The 27937-nt window shown below is 33.6% G+C and overlaps 1 protein-coding gene across 1 annotated transcript in view; it reads right to left on the minus strand.

Moving 5' to 3' along the window:
• Positions 1–27937, minus strand: part of Ppp2r5a (protein phosphatase 2 regulatory subunit B'alpha) — a 62263-nt gene that overhangs the window by 7361 nt on the left and 26965 nt on the right. Inside the window, exons 2-8 of the mRNA XM_047520316.1 lie at positions 22577–22773; positions 19373–19474; positions 8619–8711; positions 5004–5134; positions 3802–3861; positions 2901–3009; positions 2225–2278 (exon numbers count right to left, since the gene is read on the minus strand). Coding sequence (XP_047376272.1) covers positions 2225–2278; positions 2901–3009; positions 3802–3861; positions 5004–5134; positions 8619–8711; positions 19373–19474; positions 22577–22773 — 746 coding nt within the window. The remainder of the gene's footprint in view (positions 1–2224; positions 2279–2900; positions 3010–3801; positions 3862–5003; positions 5135–8618; positions 8712–19372; positions 19475–22576; positions 22774–27937) is intronic.

Consider the following 27937-nt stretch of genomic DNA (forward strand, 5'->3'; position numbering starts at 1 on the left):
CAAATTTTCAGGTAGTAAAATCCCTCTTTTGCTTTTGACAGATCGTTCTGAGGATTTACAGACTTGTTTGTAACCAACACCACAGAGAGGAGACAGAACACAATTCTAACACCCCAAAACACGCTCTCCCCAGCAACATGTTTATGGCAGTAGAAATCTCAAAAAACCCAAGTGTCCACTAAGAGAGGATTAATTAATAGTTACCCATTAATGACATTTTATGCCACAGTGGAAAAAATGAAGTGGATTAACATGGAGAGATAACCATTTTATCTCTATAACTATATTCATCAACTTATCGCTAAAGGACAAAATTTCAGGGAACTTTCACATTGTGCTTTAGTTCTGTATTGTGTGAAACTAATTTAATATACATTACCTTTACAAATGGAAGTAACTGTGATTTCCATTTCAGAAAGTAACAATAATTTCAAGATTTAGATACTTTTAGATTTATAATAAAATAGCAAAAGCCCTAGCCTGTTTATAATTTGTAGGTGGCTTTGATATGAGTGCAGGTTTCCAGATAACTAGTACAGATGATGATGGTGTTGCATCCCAGTAAACCCATCATTAAGTTGGAAATAGTCTGTCAAAAACACTTGTGAAACATCTGATCTATGAAATATCATGGTTTAGTGACCCGGTGCCCCATGGAGTACTGGCTATTGACTTGTGATGGTAGCTGACTGGGAGCTGCGGCTCACTACCTCTGCCCAGCATTGTGAGAGAGTATTATACCACTTATGGCTGGCTTGGGGAAGGGTCAAAATCTGAAGTATGGTTTCTTCTGAATGAAGATTGTTCTCAAACCACCATAAAGATGAAAAATCATCAACTTGAACCATCATTAAGTTGGGGACTGTTTTGAGGCTCAAACCCAAGTAATGTCATAATTTGGGCATTGGAATGGCCCACGGTAGAAATTGCAAAATCTGTGTATGTAAAAATCTTTATGAATTGAAAAATATTTTCCTCTGTTAACCTGGACATGGACCTTCCTCTTGCCTATTTCCATTAACCCAACTCACCCAGGCCAAATATCTGGGTATCATTTTTCTCTCTGATCTTCTACTCTTTAAAAAGAAATCACCTATCCTCCTTATCTACCCCAATCAACAAGTAAAATTATATTTGTTTACTATTTACCAGGTGTGAACCATGACTTAATATGTATTTTCTTTTTCTCAGTTCTAAGAGGAGTTAATATGGATTTATATTAAGGGTTGATCTCCTTTAGAGGTTATATGTTTTCATGTGAAAATACTGAGCACCTATTTCTCCTGATTTATCTTTCAAAACTGTTTTCGGCAACAATTGTGAATCTAAAATTCAAAAAAAAAAAAAAAAAAAGAAAAAAAGAGAGAGAAAAGAAAAAAAAAAGGAAGTGGAAAAATTCTTGTTCCTTTATAAAAGGTTCAAGTGAAAGAAGACATCAGTACGTATTTTTTTCAAGCATCCCTAGGGGGCGCCTAAAAAGGTTTTAAAAAATCTTTAAAAAATAATCCTTCAAACCTTTTGCTCTTCTTCAACAACTATCTTAGTTTAAATATTAATTTAAAATATCTAGAAGGCATTCTCTGAAAAATACTTATTTTACCAAGGTTAAAATATTTTCTATTCTTTTTTATTTCACCCTACCTCAGCTCTTTTTGCATGATAGCTATCTTTTTCTTTTCTCCTTAATTTTCATTTTATGGACAAATAAGCCATAGAGTTCAAGGACTAAATTGCTATGCAAATTCATAATGTAAACAACATTTATTCTCAGATTACATCTTAAAGGCAAGGAAGTGTCCTATCTTGAGATTTATCTTTAATAATAGGCAACATCCTATTTCTAAAAGTAAAACAAAAACTCAAGGGAATAGTTTTAAAACCTCACGGTATGTTTTAATTCTGAAAGGTAAATTAAAAGTAAATATTATCAATAGAGATAATATGCATATAAAATTTCACTGTGGTCATTTGATCCTATCATCACACATCTCAGTTACTACCTATTGATATTCATCTTTATTTATATTATTCAAGACACATAACTCATGAGCAGTCTCCCCCGCCCCCAGCCCTGTTCTTTGCAGATCAACCTCACATTCCTCCTCCTAAGTGATTTTAGCTTAAGGTACATTATTACTACGGTTCAATAACTGTGAGACTACACAGAAAGTTAAAATGGAATGCTATTAATGCAGACCAAAAACATGAACAATAGAATACTTACTGGTTCTGTCAGAGTTGTGTCTTTCTCCAGGAACTGTACAACACAGTATGCTAGCTAGATGGTAAAGAAAAGTTTATAAATGTTATTGAGTGAAATAGCATATAGGGATGGAAGTTTTTTGTATTTAGCCAAAAAAAAAAAATACTTTGACAAATTTTACTCTAGTTTATTTCAATATATAAAAATGAATATACTCAAAATGTATAATTTTTTAATCTTGAAAGTAATTTCTAGTTCAAAATTTCTTTTTTAAAAATAGTGATTTCTGACTATGATGTTCACTGAAATAAGTCTAGAGCTAACGATTTAGTTTTTTAGCATGTATTACATATGTGCCTATACTGACATAGTATTATTCTCTAAATATTAATAGAGGAGACCAAAATCTTTCTAGTTTTCATGATTACGAGTATAGTCTAAAGAATTGTGGGATTTATTCAAATCACAAAGTTAATGAGGTCAGGACCTGGATCAGAACATAAGTAAACTTGACATTAACTTTTCTGTATCTGTACTTCAGAGTACAGTGGTTTTGTTTAATAACCAAATATAATATTTTAAACCTATAATGAAAATTTGCTGTAGGCAACTTACAAACTACTTAAAATTGTCATCTCAATATTTCTCTGCCTTTGTATTTGTCTTTTAAACAAAATTCATTTCATTTGAAACTTACCTGAGCATGAAACAAAGATAATCCTTTTGCAGTATGCATAGGAATAAGAACCTTCATTAGAAATTGTTTATGTTCTGCTTTCAGTGGCAATGCAAAGCCATTGATAATACTGGAGGGAGAAAAAGGCAGGAGGAGGATTCAGTAGTTACTATTTTGTTTCTAATAGTGATACTATCCACGATTACATAAGGAACAGTGCTCTGCTTCAATCCTGGTGTTGTGCATTCATTCATCTTTGAACTACTTTAGAAAGACTAGTACTATGAATTCTGTTCTTCTGTCATTCAGTAATCCCAAAAGAAAATTATGACTGCCAACTAATGCCATAGTATGTAATTTGTTTTCTATAAAGACTTTCACTTTATTTATGCATTTTGCCTTTATTTTTCTCCCTAAAGCCATAGGAGAGTCAGTGTCACAATAGTTAGAATTTTCAGTATTTTCTGAAGTAAATGGGTAGTTTCTTTTACTTTGTTGGATAATCTGAAATTAAGTCGTAGTTCGCTCCATGCTTATTTTCTAAATATTAATTCTCTGAACAGTAATAGAGGGTTCTAAATTCTCAGGTTAATACTGTTTTGTAGTGAATAAGGCAGTTTTTTGCAAAATGTTTATGCAAATTAAAACTGAGAGACTGAAGATTATGATAAAAAGAAGAGATGAATAAGGAATGATCTATCAATACTGAACAAGAATTCCTTTAACTTCATCAAATATTCACAATATTTTGAGAAACAACTACTTTTCCCTGTAGTGCTAGGACTGAACCCCAACTTCTTGCATTGTGCTCTATATTTAAACACTAAAATAGGAAATAAATGCTTCAGTTCTAACTAAGATTTAGTATACAGAACATTCAAAATTACTTAATGAATAAAAAGAACAAGAAAACCTAACCTACCTTCCTAATATCTCAAGGAGTTCAGCGACACCATTGAAATGTTCTGTTTCATATATAAACCTGAATTTAAAATAAAGTAGATATAATAAACTTCAGAAAACCAGAAGAAACAGGAAGGTGAAGAAATCATGCTACAGGCAACAGTGTGAAATACAGGCATGCTTGGGGTTTTCTTCGTAAGCTAATTTGCTCCAAATCAGTTAATTCATAGCAATCTTAGCAAAAGATCTATTTCCTACTAAATCATATATCTTTGTGAAACTTGACATGTGGAAAGAACAAAATATCATTTCACCTGGAATATTCCATCTTATTTAATATATAAGATGGGGGCTGGGGATACAGCTCAGTTGGTAGAGTGCTTGCCTCACATGCATAAGGACCTGGGTTCAATCCCCAGCACCGCAAAAAAAAAAAAAAAAAAAAAAGAAAGAAAGAAAGAAAGATGGGTTTTCTCATAGAAATACTTTTCAAAATAGAAAACCCCTTCTCACAGGAAAATCCAAGTAAAAAGACTGGTATATAGTAATGAGACTTTTGTTCAGATAACACAGGCTGCCTATCCCTAAAATACTAGGATCTCCTTTGAAGCTGGGGATCATAAACTCAAATACAGCAGGGCAGCCCATGACTGAAGTGGACTTAGATGACAAGAGAAACGTGGAAGATGCTCTCCCTGGAGGAGGGAGTTGTCACTCATCCACAACTACTGAACATGGGAATGCTGGCCTACTTTGGCCAGGTCTTCAACTAACTTAAAAAAAAACCTGAAATGTGGGTGTTAAATGTGAAGTGTCCTGATTTGAAGCAAAATATTTAACAGATTAACAGTAGTCAAATGAGAGGCCCCATAGTTAAGTAGATTGTCAGAAAAATCAACAGAAAGTAATTTCAAGAGCCATTGGTTTAAATAGTACTTATACAAAAAAATTAAATAAACTCAAAAGAAACAGATAAATCCTCCTCTCAATAAACCGTAAATATGAATAACATTGGTACTGTCTATTAAAAAATTAACCTCATTTATTACTCTCCACTGTGGTTTCTAAAAAGATGCAATCAAATGATATCCACAAACTAAAAATGACCCTAGTATTATCAGTTATATTTGCAGATTTCAGATGTTAAAAATTAATGTAAAATGATTTGAATGAAGACAAGATGGGGGGGGGTGTCTATTTAGGAATACATGAATAATTTACCTGAGGAAAATATTGTTAATTTGTTTTCTGATGAAAGCTCTTAGTCCAAGAAATTTCCCATAAATTCGATGCAGAACAGTCTTCAGGAAGTCACGTTCTCTGGGATCTTCACTATCAAAAAGCTCCAGGAGCTTTAAAAAAAATCTGAGAAATTACTTTTAAAAAATAATCGAGCTAAAACTTCACTTTATTTTGACTTTAAGAGTATCCATGAAATCTTTAAATTTTTTCTTAAAAGAATCTACCTAATCAGATTGATTTTTATCCTTGTAAATAAATAGAGCAAAAGAAAAGCTTAGGGAGTATTTCTTTTCATTAATTTCATTTTTAAAATGACACAACAAATAATATAAACAATGTAATACTTTTGGGGGGCTGTGGATATAGCTCAGTGGTAGTGTGCTCTGGGTGCTTTTTTTTTTTTTACTTGTAGATGGATACAATACAGGAGCCTCACATGCACCAGACAACAAGCACTCCACACTGAGCCACAACCCCAGCCCAGTGCTCTGGGTTTGATCCCCAGCACTGCAAGAAAAAAAAAAAAAAAAAAATCCCTTTACATTACCATTGATTTTTAACATTCTATCCTTCTCTTGATTATTAAACATAGCTTATAATTTTTAGAGTGTTAAAATTTGAGAGGTGTTTAAGCTTAACACCTTAAGCTTTTAGATTACACATCATCAAATAAATGAAGTTTTAAAAACTTAATCTAAAAACTTCAAAACGTCATTACCATATGTGTGTCATGTGGATTTTTATGTTCTGAACTTTGGTACTGATAATTATACTAAGTTTAGACCCAAAGCTTGCAACCTCATCAGAAGTTTTTAGTCCATTGTGCCTTTAATTATAATTGTATATAATTGCATATATGTACAACTCCACAAGTGGGTACTTTGAGGCTAGTGATGGCTTAAGTTTTTTTTTTTTTTCTTATGGATACCAGGAATTGAACCCATGGGCACTCAACCACTGAGTCACATCCCCAGCCCCATTTTATATTTTATTTAGAGACAGGGTCTCACTGAGTTGCTCAGTGTCTCACTTTTGCTGAGGCTGGCTTTGAACTTGTGATCCTCCTGCCTCAGCCTCCCAAGCCACTGGGATCACAGGCGTGCACCACTACACCCAGCAAGCCATTTTTATATATACCTGACAAGTTAACTGCTCATAGTTTGCACTCTTTGTTGGCTAGGTTAAGTAAGACAATGCATGAGTCTCCAGCAAAAAAAAAAAAAAAAAAAAAAAAAAAAAAAAAGCATGGTATGTGAAAATTATGTTAATATGCTTAATTCAGTTTCAATGATTTTAATTAAAAATAGTTAAACTGCTCATTTAACACTCATATTCAAGTTTCTGAGGTTGGGTTTACTTGAAAGACATGCTTCCAAATTAATGAAAGGGGCCTTTAATTGTTAAGGTCATTGTGTCTAAGTCAAGAACAAATATTTCAATACAGTTGATTTTTAAGAGGAAAACATAACAGAACAGTTGTTAGCTAAGTTTCAAACCTATTTAATACATCTATTTTCAAATATTATAATCTAAACAAGTAATTTAGAAATATAATAGTCACATGATGAAACATACACAAAACTAATAATCTGGAAACCTATTATCCTGGTTCTGATACTAATATCAAGGTGCTTATAAGGCTCATTCATAACCTCTGAGCCTGTATCTTTATTGATAAAATAAGATCAAATTTTCCTTAGGAGAAGGTGCCACCATAGAGACTTTAGCTCAAATCCTGATTGGGCCTCCAACTAGCTGTGTGAAATTGGATGTGGTCTGGCTCGTGATATAAAAGCAAATAAGGACAGTGCTCAGCACAATCTTAGCTTCCTCCTTTCTTCTGAAATTCTAACTTGAACATAAATTATAATTATGCAGCTGTTTTCCAAGTTTAATAATTTTTCTCCTGCCTTTTTAAGTCTTAAAATTACTACCTACCAAATCATTTCAAAATATAAAAGCTAAGAGTTCTCATATATACATTTTTAAAGTAGCACCCTAAGAATACCTCAGGAAGTGATCTGTGAAAGCAGATCATTGCCGGGTGCGGTGGTGCACGCCTGTAATCCCAGTGGCTTGGGAGGCTGAGGCAGGAGGATCACAAGCTCAAAGCCAGCCTCAGCAAAAGTGAGGCACTGAGCAACTCAGTGAGACGCTGTCTCTAAATAAAATACAAAGTAGGGCTGCAGATGTGGCTTAGTGGTTGAGTGCTCCTGAGTTCAATCCCAGGTACCAAAAAACAAACAAACAAACAAACAAAAAATCCCAAAAAAAACCCAACAACAAAAAAAACAAAAAAACAGATCATATAAAATGCTAAAATCGAAGTCTTAAAATTACTACCTACCAAATCATCTACCATCTCAGACAATTCAGGCATTTGAGGTAGAAGGTAGAAAATGGGTTCCACCCTTCCAGTTTTCTTCTCTCAAACTCATAGAAAAATCCAGCATCCAGACAAAGAAAGCACTAAATAAGGTTCCCCCCTTAACCTGCTGTTATCTGAGATGTGATTTAATATGGCATTACTAGAATTCTTTAAATATATCTCACATGAAGCCAGGTGCAGTGATACATGCCTGTAATTCCAGCAACTTGGGAGACTGAGGCAGGGAGATCACAAGTTTGAAGCTGGCCTCAGCAACTTAGTGAAACCCTGTCTTGAAAATAAGGGCTGGGGATGTAGCTCAGTGGTAGAGCACCCAGGGGTTCAAACCGTAGTATCAAAAAATATGCTGTGTGTGTTTGTCTATGTGTATAACCCCCATGAGAACTACAAAAGGAAATAAAATACGCTTTCATTTGCAATCACCCAAATAATACAGCTTGATTTAATCTGATTTTTACTCACGATTGGAGTGTATATTTTACTGTTAACACACATCTAATATTTCTGTGCAATTTATGAAGAGGTACTTGAAAGGTTAGGCAGACAAATGTTTTTCATTTATCCACAGCAACTGGTCAGAATACTTTTTTTCCCCAACAATTTCTAAAGTGTTGAAAAGAGTTTGAAAATAAAAAAAGAAGTGAACATACTCCTAGAAATTGTGAGTATGTAAGCTCCAAAAATGATATAATAACCAATTTATAAAAAGACAGAAGATACTGCCTCATGATCCCATTTTATCTGTGGTTTAGGAACCGGGTGGCTAGGATGCCTAAGGTGGTAAGGGGAAAGAGAACTGACACTTGTTGATGGAAAGGAGCCTCAGTTCAAAGTCACAATGCTTAAAATATACACCAAGTTCAAGTACAAAGACTTAAAAATCTAAAACAAAAGTTGGACCCTTTGTGGTCATACCAAATTTTCTCAGTAGATACTGCAGAAAGGCTAGCATCTCTGGTCTTTATAAAATAACTGATAATTCAGGACTGGAGAGGATGATTTGATTGACTTCATTAGAAACTCACCCTTGATAAAAACACTTTTATATTCTTAACACTTCTTCATTTTTATCCTAATTGTCTGACAAGAATATTAAATGATGTCAAATTAAAATAAACCATTTTAAGTTTTGGAAGACTATTTTAATTATAAATTAATCACTGCTGAGATGAATATAAAAAATTTAGGACATAAGAGTTCCTTACCTGTTGTACAAATTTCTGATCAATGTATCGTTTTGCAATGCTAGGCTGGAAATCAGGACTCTCCAAAAATCTCAAGAAGAATTCATACACCAACTATGAGAGAAAGTCAAATAAAAGCTAAGATGATGCTAGAAAATTCTACACCAAGTTATCGTACTTCATACAAAAAACACACCTCCCTTACCAACTTAGTAGAGAGATTTCTGATATTATGAAATTAGAAAATAAGAATTTTTAGGGCTACATATGTAGCTCAGTGTAGAGCACTTGCCTAGCATGTGCAAGGCCCAAGGTTTAATCCCTGGCACCGGGAAAAGGAAAAAAAAAAAGTACAGTTTTTAAAAAACATTTTGCAGTTTGATCTCCTAAGCCAATAAATTCTGTCTTGCTTCCCTGGTTAGTGAACACACTCTCGGGAGCTGTGCAGTGCCTCACATCTGTTCACATGGTCCATAGCACAGTTCTGGACATGAAAACAGGCACTGAATGAGTGGTGCGGTCAACAAAACTGCACGGCAGCCCACGGGAGACCAACTCCATGTGTAGGTTTGAACATTTTTTGGTATGTTTGTACCCAAAGCAAAACTAACTATATTGTTGTTTGAAAATTATCCATAAGTAAACATTGGCATCAACCTCTTTTTCTTGTTTTATCATTAATGCACAATAAATAAAAAAATAGGTAATATTAGACCACGTAAGCATCGCTTCCTTTGCACAGATGGGCAAAGAGGCATCAAACAAAATAATATATACTTAGATCACAAGACTGTTGTTAGTCTTAGAGTATTATCGATCTCCGTAGTAAAAATCTGCTCTATGGTGAATGCTGTATGGTCTGTGGATTTAACATAGTGATCTTTTTTCCCCCTTTCCTCCCTTCTCTCACTAAATATTTAGTATTTAAATAAATACTAAAAATATATAAAAGGTATACAAATTGTATTTATTAATTATGTGGCACAGACTATGAGTGCAGAAGACATCGGGCAAAGGGCTGTTACACTGTGGAATGAGGTCAGCAGGACAAGATTTGAGGGAGATGTACAAATTGAGCCCTGCATTCAGCTGGATTCTGGACAAGCCAAGAAGAAAGTGGAGGTACATAATGGAAAAGAAGGTACATGTCTTGAAGATGTGCAGGGTGTAGGTTGGTGGTACAGAATCCCAGACTCAGTATCCTTATGCAGATCCCTAGTTCAGTGGAAGTTAAGAATCTGTGGAAAGTGGCGACAGTTAGCCAAACGGGCACACGCTATCTACTCTTCAGATCTACATCAGAAATACAGGGTGTTAAGATTTAACAGTTTTAAGAGTAACAGCGTGTCCTTTGGGAGACCTGCCTGCCATCAAGCTCTAAGTCAAACTAAATTCTCTAAAATATACATTCTGTGTGTGTGTGTGTGTGTGTGTGTGTGTGTGTATTTATATATATAGTTGAAAGTTGTCATTCACAAATACCACACATAATTTTTAAAACAGTTTTCATCTACATCATTTACTTGACGCAGTGAACATCAAATGACCCATCAAGATTAGATGGAAAGTACTGTTATGCAACCAACTTAGCTTCACTAAAGAAATGACGGCAATTTTATCTATATACATGATGCATAATTATTCCAGATAGAAGCAGGAAAACACTAGTGATCTACAGAGCTGAAAAATCCTCAAAGTGGCACAAGATTTTTCTTTTGTAAAAATGAACCCTGCCCCCAGAAACACTCTCTACATACCCCTTAATCCTGATTTTTTCTTGTACTTAATCATATCCTGATATAGGATGTATTTATTTGATTATTATTATTACAAAGGTCTACATTGTAAGATATGTAATTCTTTTCCACTAGAATGTAAAGACCTTTGCTTAGTTCGGTACTTTACCCCCAATGTTTAGAATGCCTGGCACAAAGCAGATGATTAATAAATATTAATGGAAATCACAATCATAGAGATTGTGTTTCTGTGTAAAGTTTCTCTATATTCTTCTACATGCTCAAAGAATCTAAGAAATGGGGTTGCGAACAATAACAGACACTTCAGCAATGGCTTTAGTTCACTAATATTATATGTATATTACACACATGTATTATATGTATTATGTATAATATATATATAAGTATATATATATATGTTCAAGGTATGGCTGTTCCTACTTTTGCACACCAAAATATACCCTAAAGATGAAGAATAAAAAAGCATAGGGAACGGAGGATAATGTTCCTATGCTACCGAGTTCTGACCATGTCTTTTCTAAGGTAGTCAAAATAAAATATAAAATTCTGGTCTTTACCACTAAAAAGATTTTATAGAAGGTACAACAGAAAACAGTACAGATGATTTAATATCTGTAAGACTTACACAAAAAGCTAAGGAAACTGAAAATGTTTGGCCCTAAGAGGATAAGACTTCTTTTTAAGGGGTATAGTGATCACATGCTTTCCAACTTCTATTAAGAGGAACTTCCAACTTCTATTAAAGGGGTTTTGAAAACTGATTTAATATATAAGAGAATTCGGATAAGGATTAACACATACAGAACCATATGAGACACATGAAATGCCTAGAGTGCTACCTGGCACACGGTAAACACCAGCAAAACCTTAGTTCTCTAAGGGTCTATTTTTCTCCCTATAATCCTTATGAAAACAGAACAGATACTGCATGAACATTGAACAGTTTAAGTCTGGTCAGGCTTGGTTTTTTCCCCCTCTGTTCTTTTATCTGTAGGACTAAAAAGATGCCGGGTGTGGTGCCCACACCTACAGTCCCAGCTACTTGGAAGGCTGAGGTGCGGGATGAGTCCATGAGTTCAAGATCAACCAGGGCAACACAGCAAGATGCTGTCTCAAACAACAAACAAACAAAAGAACTATGAAGAGAGGGAGGGGGAATGGGAATGGAAAAGACAGTAGACTGTCTTGTGTTCGTATGTGAATTCACGACCAGTGTAACTTCACATCATGTACAACCACAAGAACGGGAAGTTATTGTACGTCAAAAATAAACTCTACTGTCATGTATATCTAAAAATAACAAAAACAAAAAAGAATTAAAAAGATAATAATAAGTGTTTGTAATTTAAAATGTCAAAGTAATACAAAATTTTCTCAACCTTCCATAAGGAGAGAAGACACTTCTTTTTATTTCTATGTCAATAATGGTAGTGACAGAGGCTATGATCCCTATCATTTTACATTCTTAACACATGCAAATATTTAAAATACACTATCTGGCCAAGAGTTATTTGAATGTAAAAGTGTACACTATAAAATATGCATGTTACTAGTTTAAATTTCTAATTATAGAGACCACAGAGAAGATCCTTATATTCTCTAAAATACAGGTTATTCCTAAAAAGGTATATGTTCTTATTTTTTTAAAAGATGGAGTCTTGCTACATTGCCAGGCTGGTCTCAAACTCATGGCTTAAGGGCTCCTACCTCAACTGCTTAAGTAACTGAGCAGCACATGCCACCATGCCTGGCTTTATTAATTAAATCTTAATTATCTGTGCCACTGAAGTAATTAATAAAAGAAAAAGAAAACATTATACAATATTGGTATGTGTATTCCAAGCTAGTAACCTCCTAATTACCTAAAAGGATATAAACAGAAATTTACTATATTATTCTTTGTCAATAAACAGAAAACAGCAACAGGAAAGAAAAGAGAATATAACTTTAAGCTGTTATACGTTAACAATTACCACGTAAAACTACACTTGGTAAGTTAAAATATATAACCCATTCCTGGTACTGAAAAGGTCTTTTATCCTTTTCTTCTGTCTCCCTTTATTCAATTGCTCATTGATATTTCCATTACATGTGAAAGGAAGCAGGAAGAGAAAAACTTGTGAATTAGCATTTTTAGAAAATTCACAAAAAGGGTTAAGGAAACAAAAGTCTGGAAGGTTTTGGGATTACTTGTGATTACTCTTCTTCATTAACAACTTAGTGTTTATTTTCTACCATATCAAAATAATTTCTCATGTTAAGGATCTGATAAGCAAAACATAAAAATACAAGCCATTTGATTCAAAGCACATTTATAACAGGGGAGGAAACATTCATTGAACGAATTTCTTCTGTGTGATAACTCTCTATAATCTCATTACCAGAGTAGCTTTTCAAATATTCTGTAAGAAATCTTAAGATGATTAAATATGTATGTAGCCACAGTATGACAAATCCTATAAATCAGGTGACAGTGTTTAGTAGTTTCTGATGTCCTTAATAGCCAAATTTAAAAATTATATACCAAATATTAATAATTAGGAAGATTTTTAAATTATAAACATATGTATCTAGAGCAGTCTTTTATCCAAGGAACCATGGATGAATGAAAATGTCTTGTGGGTCCCTGTGGGACGTGTCCTGGGTGAGAACCCATTTTTTAGAAATCCTATTTTGAAAGTAATTTACCACCTCCTAAAATGTTCAGAACTACTCATTTCAGGGAATTTAAATAAAAGCTCAGATTATACCAGTGAAAAGTGGAAAGCATATTGTTTATTTGGCTGAATTTCCACTGTTAATTTCCATGAGTATATAAAAATATTCTAATGGAAAAACTGCCTTTATTTTTAAAAATTCAGACTAATTAAGGAATCTTTTTCAGACCATCCTGCTCCATGTGATTAAAAAAAAAGTAATGTCAGCTAATGAGAATGTCATGTTTTTAAAATCTTTGTAATATGAAATATAGTATCACTAATTTTATTCCAATTATGGCACAAAATTTCAGATGATCTGGCATACAGTTCTATTAAAAATAATTTACCACTTCACATTTTCTAATTATATAAGCTTTAATGTGCTGATAAATATTAAAATTATCAGCTTTCACTAATTCTAGAGTCTACTTCCATTGTATGTGGAAGAATAATTAAATAAACAGAATAAGTAAATAAGTAATCAAGCAAACTACTGCCTAAAGTGTCCTGAATAGAATGTAATTTTATTTCTCTTGTCTTTAATAATAGAAGAAAATATAATGGCCATTAAAAATATAAGTCCTTGCAAAATAAAAAAAAATCAACAATTTAATCTGAGGTAATGCCTTGCACCCACATATTAAGCAAAGATCCTCTGTATCTGCCAGGGACTATGTTGAAAGTAGCTGAGTTACTGATGATCTATCCTATTGTTTGTTATTTAAAAATGCACCATATTTATTTTCTTTAAGAGAGACCCTTCCCTCTTACAATTCTTGTCTGTGGTAAAGCACTGCTGGTTAACTAACCTAACACCCATTCTATTCCCTTTACCTAGCTCTGCAGAAACTAAATATTCACTCTCTCAGACTGCCTTGTTACTAGAGTCAGGGAATAAAGGAAGAAAGAGGATGAGACAGAAGAAAACCTAAAATCACCCAAAAGAATGAAGAGATTAAAAACAAGATTTTAAGAGAAAATAAGAGATCACAGAGGCAAAAAAGAGCCAACACTATGAATAGCAGGCACACCCAAAGAAGAAAAGCAAGTTAAGCAAAAAGAGAGATAAAGAACTATTAAGGAAGAAAAATACTTTGGAAACATAAGCAAATTTTTATAGTGAAAGAACATAACCAAATGGGGAAACTGACCCAGAAAAACCAACAGTGATGTATATGCCCCGATAAAGCAACAGGCCATTAAAAGAAAAGTATCCTTTGGGCATTTAGGCAAAAAGTCTAAGTGTAGATACAAGGGAAAGAAAATCAAAGTGAAAACAGGAGATAATGGAATAACATAGTTGAGGTACTCGGTAGAGAAGCTGAACCATGAATTTTATGTCAAGTCAAATTGATCTTTAAAAATAAAGGATATAGACAAACATATAAGAACACAGGAAGTAATGTTTTCATGAGCTCTTCTGAGGAATAAGCTCTAAATTATCCCAACAGTGACTAGAGATACTTTGATATAAGGACTGACAGCAAACATTTAAATATATTACCTGTAGAACTAATGAATGGTAGGAACAAAAATAATAGAATAGTATGCAATTAATTAAAATGTCCTGACCGTGTAGGTATTATACAAATATCTAAAATATGGAGCTGGGGACTGGATGAAGATTTTACAGAAAGTAGAAGAATATTCAAATCGTCATTAGAATTTACTGTGATAGTAAAAAGGTGTTACTTTACATTAGATGCTAAGGAAGAAGGAAGCAGGAAAAGTAGAGACTACTTTCTATTTCAGTATTCTCATTCTAGGGAACCAATAAGTCAGTTACAAAAGAGAAAACAGGTATCATATTGTCGTCATAAAGATAACTGTAGAGCAAAAATATACCTCTTTTAAAATACTAAAAGTAATATATCTTAAGAAAACAAAAAGGGAAGAAGAACGACAAAAACCGAGAATATAGCTTTTAAAAATTATATGAGGTTTTGTATATACAATGTCTCTTCAAACCTTGAATCACCTTTTCATCCTAATTTTAGAAAGGAGAGTGCAGGCTCAGAGAAGTTAAGCAGTTAAACAAAGATCACACAGCTCAAAACGTATCGAAACTGGAATCTGCCCCGGGCACTGGTACACACCTGTAATCCCAGTGACTTGAGAGGCTGAGGCAGGAGGATTTCGAGTTCAAACCCAGCCTCAGCAACTTAGTGAGGCCCTAAGCAACTTAGCAAGAGCCTGTCTCTAATATAATATTAAAAAGGGTTGGGGATATGGCTCAGTGGTTAAGCACAAACAAACAAACAAACAAAAAACCCCATACCAACAAACAAAAACTCCCCATAAAACTGGAATCTGAATGGACATCTGTCACCATGATAATTTTCTTTTACTATGCTTTGCAATAATAACTCCCTTACTAGTTAGAACTGTATATATAAACTCTTGCTCCATATACATAAGGCACATCTCAACTCACTTATGAGGGCTAAAAGAAAAAAGTGATGGTTAGTTGAATGATTTGGGAGACCTAATATACTAATGTTATAATGATACTTAAAATATGAATTTAATCTCATAAAAATTTATATACACCTATTTTAGGGTCATAGACTATTATAGGGTCACAGATGAATTCTAAGAAAGATAGTAAAGCTTTTGGGTTATAGCAAAAAATTTGGAACAATACTTAAGTTGTAAACCTGATTCTGCCGCTTACTATTTGTATCATCTTGGGCAGATTTCTTAATCTTTTACATCTAAGCTTATCTATAAAGTGTAAATAACACCTACGTTATAGTGCTACTATAAGGACCAAATGAGATGATGTACAAGAAGCAGTTACCACTATCTCTAGAACAGGATAAGTGCTTGATAGTTGCTATTATTAACTAAACATGATCAGTAGTCTAATAAATGAACATCATTGGTCAGACATAGGCAAATATGTTGAATTTCTATAAAAACACTTCACTGTGCTTGCCTGCAAATTTGGGACCATTAGTATTATCTTTAATGTATGAAAGACATTATATTGGAAGCATCGGACATGGACTTGGAAACTTTTCTTTTCTCCCTCAGAGTCCTGATTGTTTTAGAAATAAGAAAGCATCTGTAAACTGAAGGTGCCATTTGAGCAGTCTCAGAGCATTTTAACTAGATATTTTAAGGGAACAAAATAAAACCTAAAGTATACTGTCAAAAAGATCACAAATACCAGATATATAAGAACATATGCATACATTTTATGACTATAATGAAATCTTTATATTAATTTCTATAACACAAGTGGTATAAGAAGATCTAACCTGATTCCTATCTAAGGAGTTCCAGTTATTAATGTGTCAAGTGAAGTAGTACCAAAGTGATGCTACTGAGTGAACCCTGGATGATGTATTAAAGCTACTATAACTAAAATATTTGAGGGAATGTTTATATGAAGCAGCTGAAGCCAGACAGAATTAGGGAAGGCTGAATGGAAGAATTAGTTCCACCTATAAAACAAGTTTTTTATTCTCTTTTGTGGTACTGGGATTGACTTAGGGGTGCTCTACCATTGAGCTATATCCTCAGTCCTTTTAATTTTTTAGGACAGGGTCTCTCTGAATTGTCCAGGCTGGCCTTGAACTTGTGATTCTCCTGCCTCAGCCTCCCAGCAGCTGTAATTACAGTGCACACCACCACACAGAGTGAGAAGTTTTTATTACTAACTTTCCAATGATTATTGGGGTGGTGAGTGTCACACATGGCATACAGGGCAGGAAGACTACTGCACCACCAATCTCTGCCAAAGATGTGTCACAGAGATGGACTTCTGCAATGGGAGAGTGAGGATATCCGTGAACTTGCTTTCCCATGAAGACAATTCTGAGCTGGCAGAGAGAATAAGTAAATGTGAAAATAGGTCAATAGACATTATCCAGTTTGAGCTTGATTATCCAGTACAGAAAGGGAAAAGAATGAAGAAAAATGAACAGAATTCAGAGACCCATAGGACACCATCCATTGTAACAGTATATATGGGCGTCCCAAAAAAGAGGACGAGGGGCAGAAATATTTAAATAACAACCCTAAGCAACTCAGAGTTGATGAAAAACATTAATTTATATAATGAACTCTAGTTGAAACTCAACAAACCCCAAGTAGAATAAAGTCAAAGAGATCCACACCTAGATACATCACAGTCAAACTGACAAAAGTTGAAGAGAAAATGTTCAAAGCAGTGAGAGGGGAAAAAAAAAACTTAGCACATACAACATCCTCAGTACAATGAATGGCTGACCTGGCATCAGGAAATCATGGACACCAGAAGACAAATGGGGTGACATCTTCAGACTGTTTAAAGAAAAAGACTCTTGGCTAAAATTACAAACCTAGCAAAATGCTCCTTCCAAAGTGAAGGAGAAATTAAGACATTCCTAGATTTAAAAAAGTCATAACAACAACAAAACACCCCAAAGAGAATTTGTCGCTATCAAACCTGCCCTAGAAAAAATACCAAAGGAATTCCTTCGGGCTGAAATAAAAGGACACTATATGGTATTTTGAATCCACAGAGAGAAATAAAGAGTGTGTGTAAGGGTAACAGTATAAGTAAAAACTAAAGACAGTAAATGTATTTTAATTTATAACTTTTATTTTCCCCCTTTACAAAGCAGTAACATAAAGCAATTAATTAAAACCTGTGCTGATGGATATATGTGTGTAAAGATGTGATTTTATGACAATAACACCACAAAGGAAAGGGTAGTAATTGAAGGAATACTGGACCAAAGTCTTGCATATTATTAAAATTAAGTATTAAAACAAACTAGATTGTTCTAAAATGCTAACTGTAATGCTCAGGGCAACCACTATGAAAATAACTCCAAAAAAAAACCCAAAGAAACAAGGGAATTAAAATGATACCCTAGAAAATACCCATTGAACACAAAAGACAACAAGAGGGAAGCAGAGGAAAAAAAAAAAAAAGACATAAAACCTAGAAAAAAAATGGCAGGTATAAATTCTCCCTTATTAGTAATTACACTAAATATAAATGGGTTAAACATTCCAATCAAGAGAGATTATACAAATTGTTTAAAAAACATGTTTCAACTATATGCTATTTATAAAAGACATACTTTAGAGTAAAATAAACACAAAGGTTAAAAGTAAAAGATGGATAATATATACCATGCAAACAGTAACTAAAAGAGAAGTGGAGTGGCTATGGTAATATCAGACAACATACACGTGAACACAGAAATTGTTATTAGAGACAAAGGACATTTTATTATGGTAACGGTCCTCTGTGAGGATGTAACAATTATAAACATACATGTACCTATCAACTGGGTCCTTACAATATCTAACATGAAAACTTAACAGAAATGCAGAGAGAAATAGGTAACTGAACAATAACAGTTGGACACTTAAATATGTTACTTTCGCTTAACAGACTTCTACCAAACATTCTACCCAATATACAACATATAATATTCTCAATGGGCACACATGAAACATTCTCCAGAATAGAATATACGCTAGGTCACAAAATTCAAAAGAACTGAAATCATATAAAATATATTCTCCAAACAATGAAATAAAATCAATAACATAAAAAAATTTGGGAAAGTCATAAACAGATAGAAATTAAGCAATCTATTCCTGAATAATTAATGGATCAAAAAAGAAAAAACATGGGAAATTAGAAAATATTTTTAGGTAAATGAAAACAAAAATACAACATATCAAAACTTATGGAAAACGAATGTTCAACAAGAACTTGTACATGAATGTTCAAAATAGCTCTAGTCACAATAGCTAAAAGGTAGAAATAAGTATCAAATAACTGATAAATGAATAAAAACATAGTAGTAGCCATACAATGGACAAAAATGAATGAAGTATTAATGCATGCTGCAACATGAATGAACCTTTAAAATATATGGTAAGTGAAAGAAATCAGATACAAAAATCCACATATTATGATCTCATCTACATAAAATATGCAGAACAGGCATAGACACAGAAAGCAAATTAGTAGTTGTCAGAACCTATGAAGATGGGGAAATGGACAGCAACTTCTAATGATAAAGGGCTTTCCTCTTGGAATGATGAAAAGTTCTGGAACTAGATAGTGATGATGATTTCAGACCATGGTCAGTGTATAAAATGTCACTGAATTATGTACTTAAAAAATGGTTTAAACAGTCAATTTTATGTGTAGTGTATTTTATCACAACAAAAACATTTTTGGGAAAGAAAATAATGTTAAGAAAACGTGTTAAAAATGTTTAAATAGACAGAATCTAAGAGAGACCCATGATTTCAGCAGAATATCAAAATATAAAAATTGTCAATGCATAATTATGTTCCATACTTGTATATGAGGCCAAGAGGCCTCAAGTGTGGGTTCATCCTCTTCTGGATCAAAATCTGGATTATCACTTGGAGGAAGAGTACGGAAGATATTAGCACTGATCTGCAAAGAAAAATACATTTAGATTTATGTTCTTTGTTATATAATTGAATTCAGCAAAGCAAAATGGAATATTTTTCAAGATCTTTGACTTAAGAAAAAAGTTGTGACTATAAAGTTAGCTTAAAATTCTATAAATTTCTTCAAGATATGAATGAAGGAGGCAGGTGTTTCTCTCTTTTCTCTATCTAATAATGGACTTTCTGAAGTTACTGAAGATTATGGATTACTTCTAGATTCCTCTTCCTTAAATAGAAGTTCTTTCCAAGTTTTGCTTAAAATGAAAGAGGGGAGAGGACGGCAACATTACTAATTTAACCTATCTCTAACTTGATTCTTTTCATCTTTCCACGATTCCGCCCATATTCTGATAGAGCCATATTTAATTGCAACACAAACAAGTTCAATAAAACAACTTCATTCTTATAGGTACATGCCACATTAAAGGAGAGGTAAAATGCCTTCACTGTTATTACAGATGTAGCTTATAACAACTTATCATTTAACTTATTGTAATTCCTCTACTTTGAAACTTTTTAAAAACACATGATCTGAAATCAGGACTTGCTTTGAGATTCTTCATTTTAAGATCAATCAAACACAGTATTTACAATTTCATCCTTTGCATCATCCATCCCCATACCAAGGTAACCACATATTCTTTTTCTCCAGTGAAGGACAGACCATGGTTCCAACCCCCAGTTCTTTTAAGAGTGATGAATAGACTGACAAACCAAATAGCTTAGTAAACATTTAAGGACAATTAAGGGGTTGGTCATTTGAGATAAACTACCTAAGGGACAGAGGATAAGATAAGCAATGCTTGATTATGCAAGTAAGTGCCCAACAATTCTTTTTTTCTTTTTTAATAAAGTGGCATCTATGGTAGAGTAATACTTCTAATAGTATTACTCTTACTTAACTAATAACTAAAAAGAACCAATAAAAAGACTCAACTACATCTCATATTTGTCAGCAGTAAAAGTTAACCTTGTAGCCGTCAATAAAACTGTCTGTATATAACAAATATTCAGGAGAGTTTTAAAGGACTAAGTGGGAAAAAAATGGCTCAACTAGAAATTAAAAATGGCTCAACCAGAAGTTAAACAACAAAACACACACATCTTTGCACTTGGGCAAATAAATTAAATAGTAGTAAATAGTAGAATATATGTAGCAAATTACAGAATAAGTTTGTTCAAATATTTGAGTACTTTCAACATCTGTGAACAACTTTATAAAGATTAAAAATAAAGAACAGTGTGCAAGATTTTCAAAATTCCTGAATACAAACCATTAGAAATCAATAACATTAAGAAATGGAGATTTTATTCTTGGAATTTTTTAAAGGGTAAAATAAAAATCAAAAATAGGAATTCCAGGGCTGGGGATATAGCTTAGTTGGTAGCGTGCTTGCCTCGTAAGCACAAGGCCCTGGGTTCAATCCCCAGCACCAAAAAAAAAAAAAAAAAAAAAAAAGAAAAATAGGAATTCCATTAATATTTAATATTTATATCCTCAAACTGTTGCTCCCTTTTTACTGTCTGTATAAGTTTAGGAAACCAATTTCATTTTGATTAATATTCTCTATAGATAATTTTTATAGGTTATACTTGCTATTACCTTTTAAAAAAATTGTCCTTTTTAGATATACATGACTGTAGAATGTATTTTGACATATTATACATACGTGGAGTATAACTTATTCTAATTAGGATCCCATTATGGTTGAACATGATGTGGCTGTTCAACTGGTTGTGTATTCACACATGAACATAGGAAAGTTATGTCAGATTCGTTCTACTGTCTTTCTTATTCCCATCCTCTGCTTCCCTTCATTCCCCTTTGTCTAATCCAATGACTTCTATTCTCCCCCCTACCTTTATTGTATGTTAGCATCCACATATCATAGAGAACATTCGGACTTTGGTTTTTTGAGATTGGCTTATTTCACTTGGCATGATAGTCTCCAGTTCCATCCATTAACCAGCAAATGCCATAATTTCATTCTTCTTTATGGCTGAGTAATACTCCACTGTGTATATATCTACGTTTTCTTTATTCATTCACCTATTGAAGGGCACCTAGGTTGGTACTTGCTATTAAACTTTATACTATAAATTTAAATTGTTATTCAGCAAATCTCTATTCCAACTAAATTTTTTTGTGTTTTATTTAGAATATAATGGAACACAAAGATCACAAATCCTATGCAAATTTCTGTTTGATGAATAATCAAGTTGAATTATCAATAAATAGCATCCTGAACAACATTAATAAAGTTGGCAAGGGTTAAATTTTCACATCAGATATTGTAAACATTTACTTGTACAGGCTGAGGATTCCTTGTCCAAGATGCCTGGAGAAATGTTTTGAATTCTGGGTTATTCTGGATCTTGGAATACTTGTATATACATAATGAAATATCTTAGGAATGGAATTCAGATCTAAACACAAAACTCATTCAAATCATATATACATCTTATAAACATAGCCTGAAAGTAGTTTTTTATACAATATTTTTAGTGCGCCTGTGTTTTGACTTCAACCCATCATATGAAGTTAGGTATGAATATTTCCACTTGTGGATTCATACCAGTGCTCAAAAAGTTTTACACATCTTATTTTGGATTAAGGATGCTCAATAAGAAGGCATTACTTAACTTCTCAAAGGACCCAAGTTTCAATTAAAGTGTTACAGTCTACATACACATTAAAATGTCCTAAATACTAGTTTTAAACCTAACTCCCTTAGCTAACACTGCTTAAATGCAGAGCTCCCCAAAGTTTTTCACTGGTCCCATGACTCACCTCCACAACATTACCTATTATCAATCTATATGTATAACCTTGAGCCTACATTTTTTCCTAAGCTCAAGACTACACTATCCAATATGGTAGCCAAGAGTAATTATGACTACTAAATTTCCTAACTCCTAAGTATCTGTGAAATGGATGGATGATCTTTCAAATGGACTATTTTATAAAACATGCTTTTGGATGTATTAATTATGCACATTTATTAAAAATCAGTCTCTAATTCATGGTTATACCTCAGATCTTTGAATTTATATCAATCTGAGGAATATAAGACTAGAGGCTTACCATTTTTACTATATCAGAATACGCTGATTCAACAATTACACCACGATTAGTTGAAACATACTCAACCAGTTCATTCAGTGTTGCTCTTTTAATTTCTTTGCTCTTCAAGTCTGAAACAGAGTCCATGAAATCAAACAGTATACAACACTGCTGTAACTTCTGACAGAACAGTTCTTGTTGTTCATTTGAAGTGGCATCTATAAATTAAAAAAAAAAAAAGAAAAGCTTAGAAAAAAACCTCAAAAGTTACCTTTATATATTTATTAATTTTGTAGAAGTTACTCACATACATAAAACTTTTCACAGAAAGCTAGTGGTAAATTCACCCATCTAATACTATGATTTAGGAACTTAAGCTGGACTCCTCTCATTGCCTATAATCATTACTAATTCTGTTTAACATATCTGAAATTTATCCTTTTCTTCTTGCTTCCCCTATCACTTTAGACCTTTATCATACGTCATCCAGACCACAAAAGATATCCTAATTGTTCTCTTGCATGGTCTCATAACCATTATCACTCCTGATTTATCTTCCAAGTTACTTTGAAAAGATAAAATCTTGCTAAAATGAGAATCAGTACGATCATACGCAATACGTTTCAGTGATCCCCAATAATAACAATCTGCTCATTCTCTGCAAAACTAGTTGTATTTTGAATAATAATTCTTTTCTTAAATTCTTTAGAGTTATAATCCTGGAAATTAAAATGGTTACATGCATTTAATTTCAATAACCTGAGGTTTTCCAAAACTGATACTCAGTTGATTTTAATAAATAAGCAGATGTCTGCTCACTATTGATACTTGCTCCCTCCTTGTGCTAAACTTACCAGATTGTATGTGTGTGTGTGTGTGTGTGTGTGTGTGTGTGTATCTATCTGTAGAAGATGGTGACTAATTAGGCTGGTAAGAATCATTCTCAAACTCTACAAGAAGTCACCATAGGTCTCTCAGTTGCTTGATATCTCTACTTCCAAAGATATCTATAAACATTAAATAAGCTTTATTATAATAAGTAATATACCTGCATTACATTTTTTATAATTAATACATTTAATTATAATGATAATTTGGGAAACATTTAAAATATTTTTTAGCTTTTTTCCTGATGCTAAAAGTAACACACAATATCCTGCTTCAATATGTGATCGCCTTTATGGCCAACTCCTATTCACTCCTTCCTCCCACTTCTATCTCCTTGGCACAAAAACAATTACCTATTTTTAAAGGCCATGTCTTTGTTCAAAATCTTTTCTCTATATGAATTTTTTTTTTTTCGGAAGTACCTAAGGGGTGCTCTACCACTGCTACACCCCAGCCCTTTTTATTTTTTTAGTTTGAGACAGGGTCTCACTAAGTTGCCCAAGCTGGCCTTGAACTTGTGATCCTCCTGCTTTGTGCTCCTGAGTTCCTGGGATTGCAGTTGTGTGCCACTATGCCGTCTATCTGAAATACTGTGCCAGATTTCCTTCCCTGTCTTTCTAAATTCTATACATTCTATAAGAATAAACTTAGATCCCACATTTTCCACAAAATTTCCCATGGGTAGGTCAGGATACAATGATCTCTCCTTTCACTGAACATTTACAGTACTCACAACAATTATATAGTTGAATATGTATTATCTTTAAGGTCTATATTCAATGTTTCCTTATCAATCCCCAAAAGATATCAGGCTTCTTAAGGGCAAGGATCATTCACTGAGTAGTGTTTCCCTTATCTAGTACAGAGCATTTAAGAAGTTGATGAACATTTTATGCTTGAAAAAACTCTGAATTTGAACAATAAAGATTATGCACTGCATAAGAGACTACTGAACAAAAAGTTCAAAATTGATACTAGATACCAAAAATGGCATAGTGAATTATTATATCATGGCTATGTTTAAGAATGGATAACAACCATTTTTATCAAAAGTATACCCTGATGATAGAATTACATGAATTAGATGAGATAATGATTATGAAGGTCAATGCGTATAATACTTCAAAATGGATTACAAAAGGCCTTTCCCCCACTCTTACATCACAGGCTAGATTACAAAAGGTCTTTTCCCCCCTCTTACATCATCAGACAGAAGACAGAAAATGGTTTCAGGATTGGCAAATAGTAGGTTTAAAAAACATGTTACACATTTTAAAAAGGATGTCTTTTTCTGAGCATTTAATTCTTGGTCTTCTTCGGAAATAAGTTAAATGTTTTTCATAGCTTCTCCATTCAATAATTCACTTCTTGGCCTAAAGATTTATTTGAATTTTTTTTTTTTTTTTTTTCCTTTCCAAGAACTATATCCAAGCATTCAACTGATGCTTTGGTGAGATAGATCACATGTAAATTCCCCTCAAACATTAGAAATATTTAGATAGCAGTTTAACATTTCAATTCCTTTAGCTCTGGGTTAAAACAGAAGTTTCCAATTCTAATTATTTTTAGGTATTATGTAATAGAAAAATCTTTCCTATTAAGCCTTCCCAGAAGTATAAAACATTTACTGAATATTAAGTCTGCTGTGCTACATAATAATACACAGCACTATCATTAGTAGTAACCTCAGTACTTCCTTCATGCCAAAGGTAATTCTAAGTGTTTTATATGGACTAATTTAGTTAACTATCACAACCACCCTTTGAAGTAGGTTCTGAAGGTTAGAGTGATTTTCTACCTTCAAGAGATTAGAGGGAGATTGGGAAGACAAGACACCGAACATAAAAAGATAATATTATCAGAGCTAGGCACAGCGGCACACGCCTGTAATCCCAGGGACTCAGGAGATTGAGGCAGGAGGACTCTAAGAATTCAAGGCCAGGCTCAGAAACTTAGTGAGACCATGTCTCAAATAGGAAAAAAAAAAATTGGGCAGGGGATATATGTGACTCAGTGGTAAAATACTGCTGGGTTCAATCCCCAGCAACATTAAAAAAATAAAAAAAAAAAAGATAATTTTATCAGGCAAAACACAAAAAGTATTGCCATTTATCATACACTCTAGACAGACATGTACCAATATATATACATACTACCTATTCTCCATACAATCTGTAATCAAAAAAATTTTGAGTATTTAAAGATTAAATATAAATAAAAATTTAAAATGAAACCAAAATTAATTAAAAGTAGGAAAGTATTAGTTATTACAGGGTATTTGACTGCTATATTTAAGAACTTTCTTTGCACTGAATTTGTTGGCAGCCCAGGTAAAGCAGCTGTAAAGGTTAAATGAGAGAGGAAGCTACGGTTATCTACTTATGGGTGTGAGACGTGCAACATTTTTATATAGGTCAAAACCTGTATGATAGTAATCCCAGGAGGAAAAGAGATGGCGATCAGGGTTTTCATCATTAAAATATCAAGGAAGTCAGGCCTGGTGGCTGCACCTGCAGTCCTAGCACTCAGGAGGCTGAGGTGGGAGGCCACGTGAGACTGAGACCTGCCTGGGCAACACAGTGAGACATCGTCTCAAAGAAAGAAAAGTATCAGGAAATATTTTGCAATTGTAAATGTTTAATCTGTCCCAACTCTTAGGTACCTTTCTATAACAGTACCACTGGATTTTTCCTCTTACTAAAAGAAGAAAAGTAGAAAATATATTTTCAAACGTTAAAAAAAAAATCAGACTACCTATTTCGGATGTTTCATAAACATGAAGAATAATCTGAAAGAAAAAGAACACAATAAACCTGTGAAATGTAAAGAGTATTGACAACATCTACACTGGCTGCTTACAACTTCTCCACTGTAAGAATTGTTGCAAATAAAGTCCGTTATACACTCAATATTATTTCTGTCTGGCAATGTCTTATAGTAATGTCACATACTGTCTTCCTTGGCTATTTTTTTCTCTTTTCACTTTATTTTAATTGGCGCATTATAGTTGTACAAAATGATGGGATTTGTAGTTACATATTAATACATGTATACAATATAGCAATATAATTTGGCCAATATCACAGCCCATACTCCTTCCCTCCCTGTCTCCCATCCCTTGGTCCCTTTCCTCTACTGATCTCCCTTTGATTTTCATGAGATTCCCCACCCTCTTTTCCTTTTTCCTCTCTAGCTTCCACACAGGAGAGAAAACATGACCCTTGATCTTGTGAGTCTGGCTTATTTTGCTTAACATAATCATTTCTATATCCATCCATTTTCCTGCAAATAACATAATTTCATTTTCTTTATGGTTGAATAAAACCACTGCATATATATACCACATTTTTAAAATCCATTCATCTGCTGATGGACACCTAAGCTGGTTCCATTGTTTGGCTATTGTGAACGGTGCTGCTAAAGTCATGGGTAAGCATGTATCACTGCAGTAGGATGACTTTAATTCTTTAGGATAAATACTGAGAAGTGGGATAGCTGGGTCATATGGTGGTTCCACGCCTAGTTTTTTGAGGAACTTCCATACTGATTTCCATAGTGGTTGTACTAACTTATAATCCCTCCAACAGTCTAAAAGTGTTCCTTTTTTTTCTCCACATCCTCTCCAGCATTTATTATTATTTGTATTCTTGATGACTGTCCTTGAACTGATGTTGATTATCCATTTGCCATTCTCAATGTGGACAACTCCATTCTGACTCAGATGCTTCCTCACCTGGAATTCATTCTCCCTCCAATATTAACTATATTATCTACCAGAATTTTACTTGAAGTCTTAAAAATAAAAACATCTCTAGACACATGCAAGTTCACAGGAAAACTTCAGAACATCTTACAGTGCAACATTATACAGCAACTAGAATTGTGGATGCCGACAGAGTAATTGTTTCTCTTTATGTCCTGAGTACTACAGTGTAGTCAGAAAGCACTGAGAAGGAATATGTTCAACAGAAAGCTACTTTGGATTTTGATTCCCTGGGATAGATACATGGTATGACACCCTTTCACAATGCTGGGCAACAGTAGCAGCAAGTCACAGTTCATAGTCTTATGATCACAGGGTAAACAACCAATACTCTATACACTGTGTTGCTAACCTATGATATTCACGTGACAGACTAGGTGTATTAAATAATTTTTTTTTTTTTTTTTTGGTACCAGGGATTGAACCCAGGACACTTTACTACTGAGTCACATCCCCAGACTTTTAAAACATTTTATTTAGAGACAGGGTCTCACTGAGTTGCTTAGGGCCTCGCTAAGTTGCTGAGTCTGGCTTTGAACTCAAGATCCTCCTGCCTCAGTCTCCCAAGCCGCTGGGATTACAGGGGTGTACCACTGCGCCCAGCGATTACATGCATTTATGACAGTGTTGTTTTTGACTCAGAATGACTTTGTTGACTGTTATCCTGTCATAAGTTACAGAGCATCTATCTGTATTTGCTCAGTCACGATGAATTGAATTATTGTTAAATT

Source organism: Sciurus carolinensis, chromosome 12 (assembly GCF_902686445.1).
Source record: "Sciurus carolinensis chromosome 12, mSciCar1.2, whole genome shotgun sequence".
NCBI classification, from domain to species: domain Eukaryota; kingdom Metazoa; phylum Chordata; class Mammalia; order Rodentia; family Sciuridae; genus Sciurus; species Sciurus carolinensis.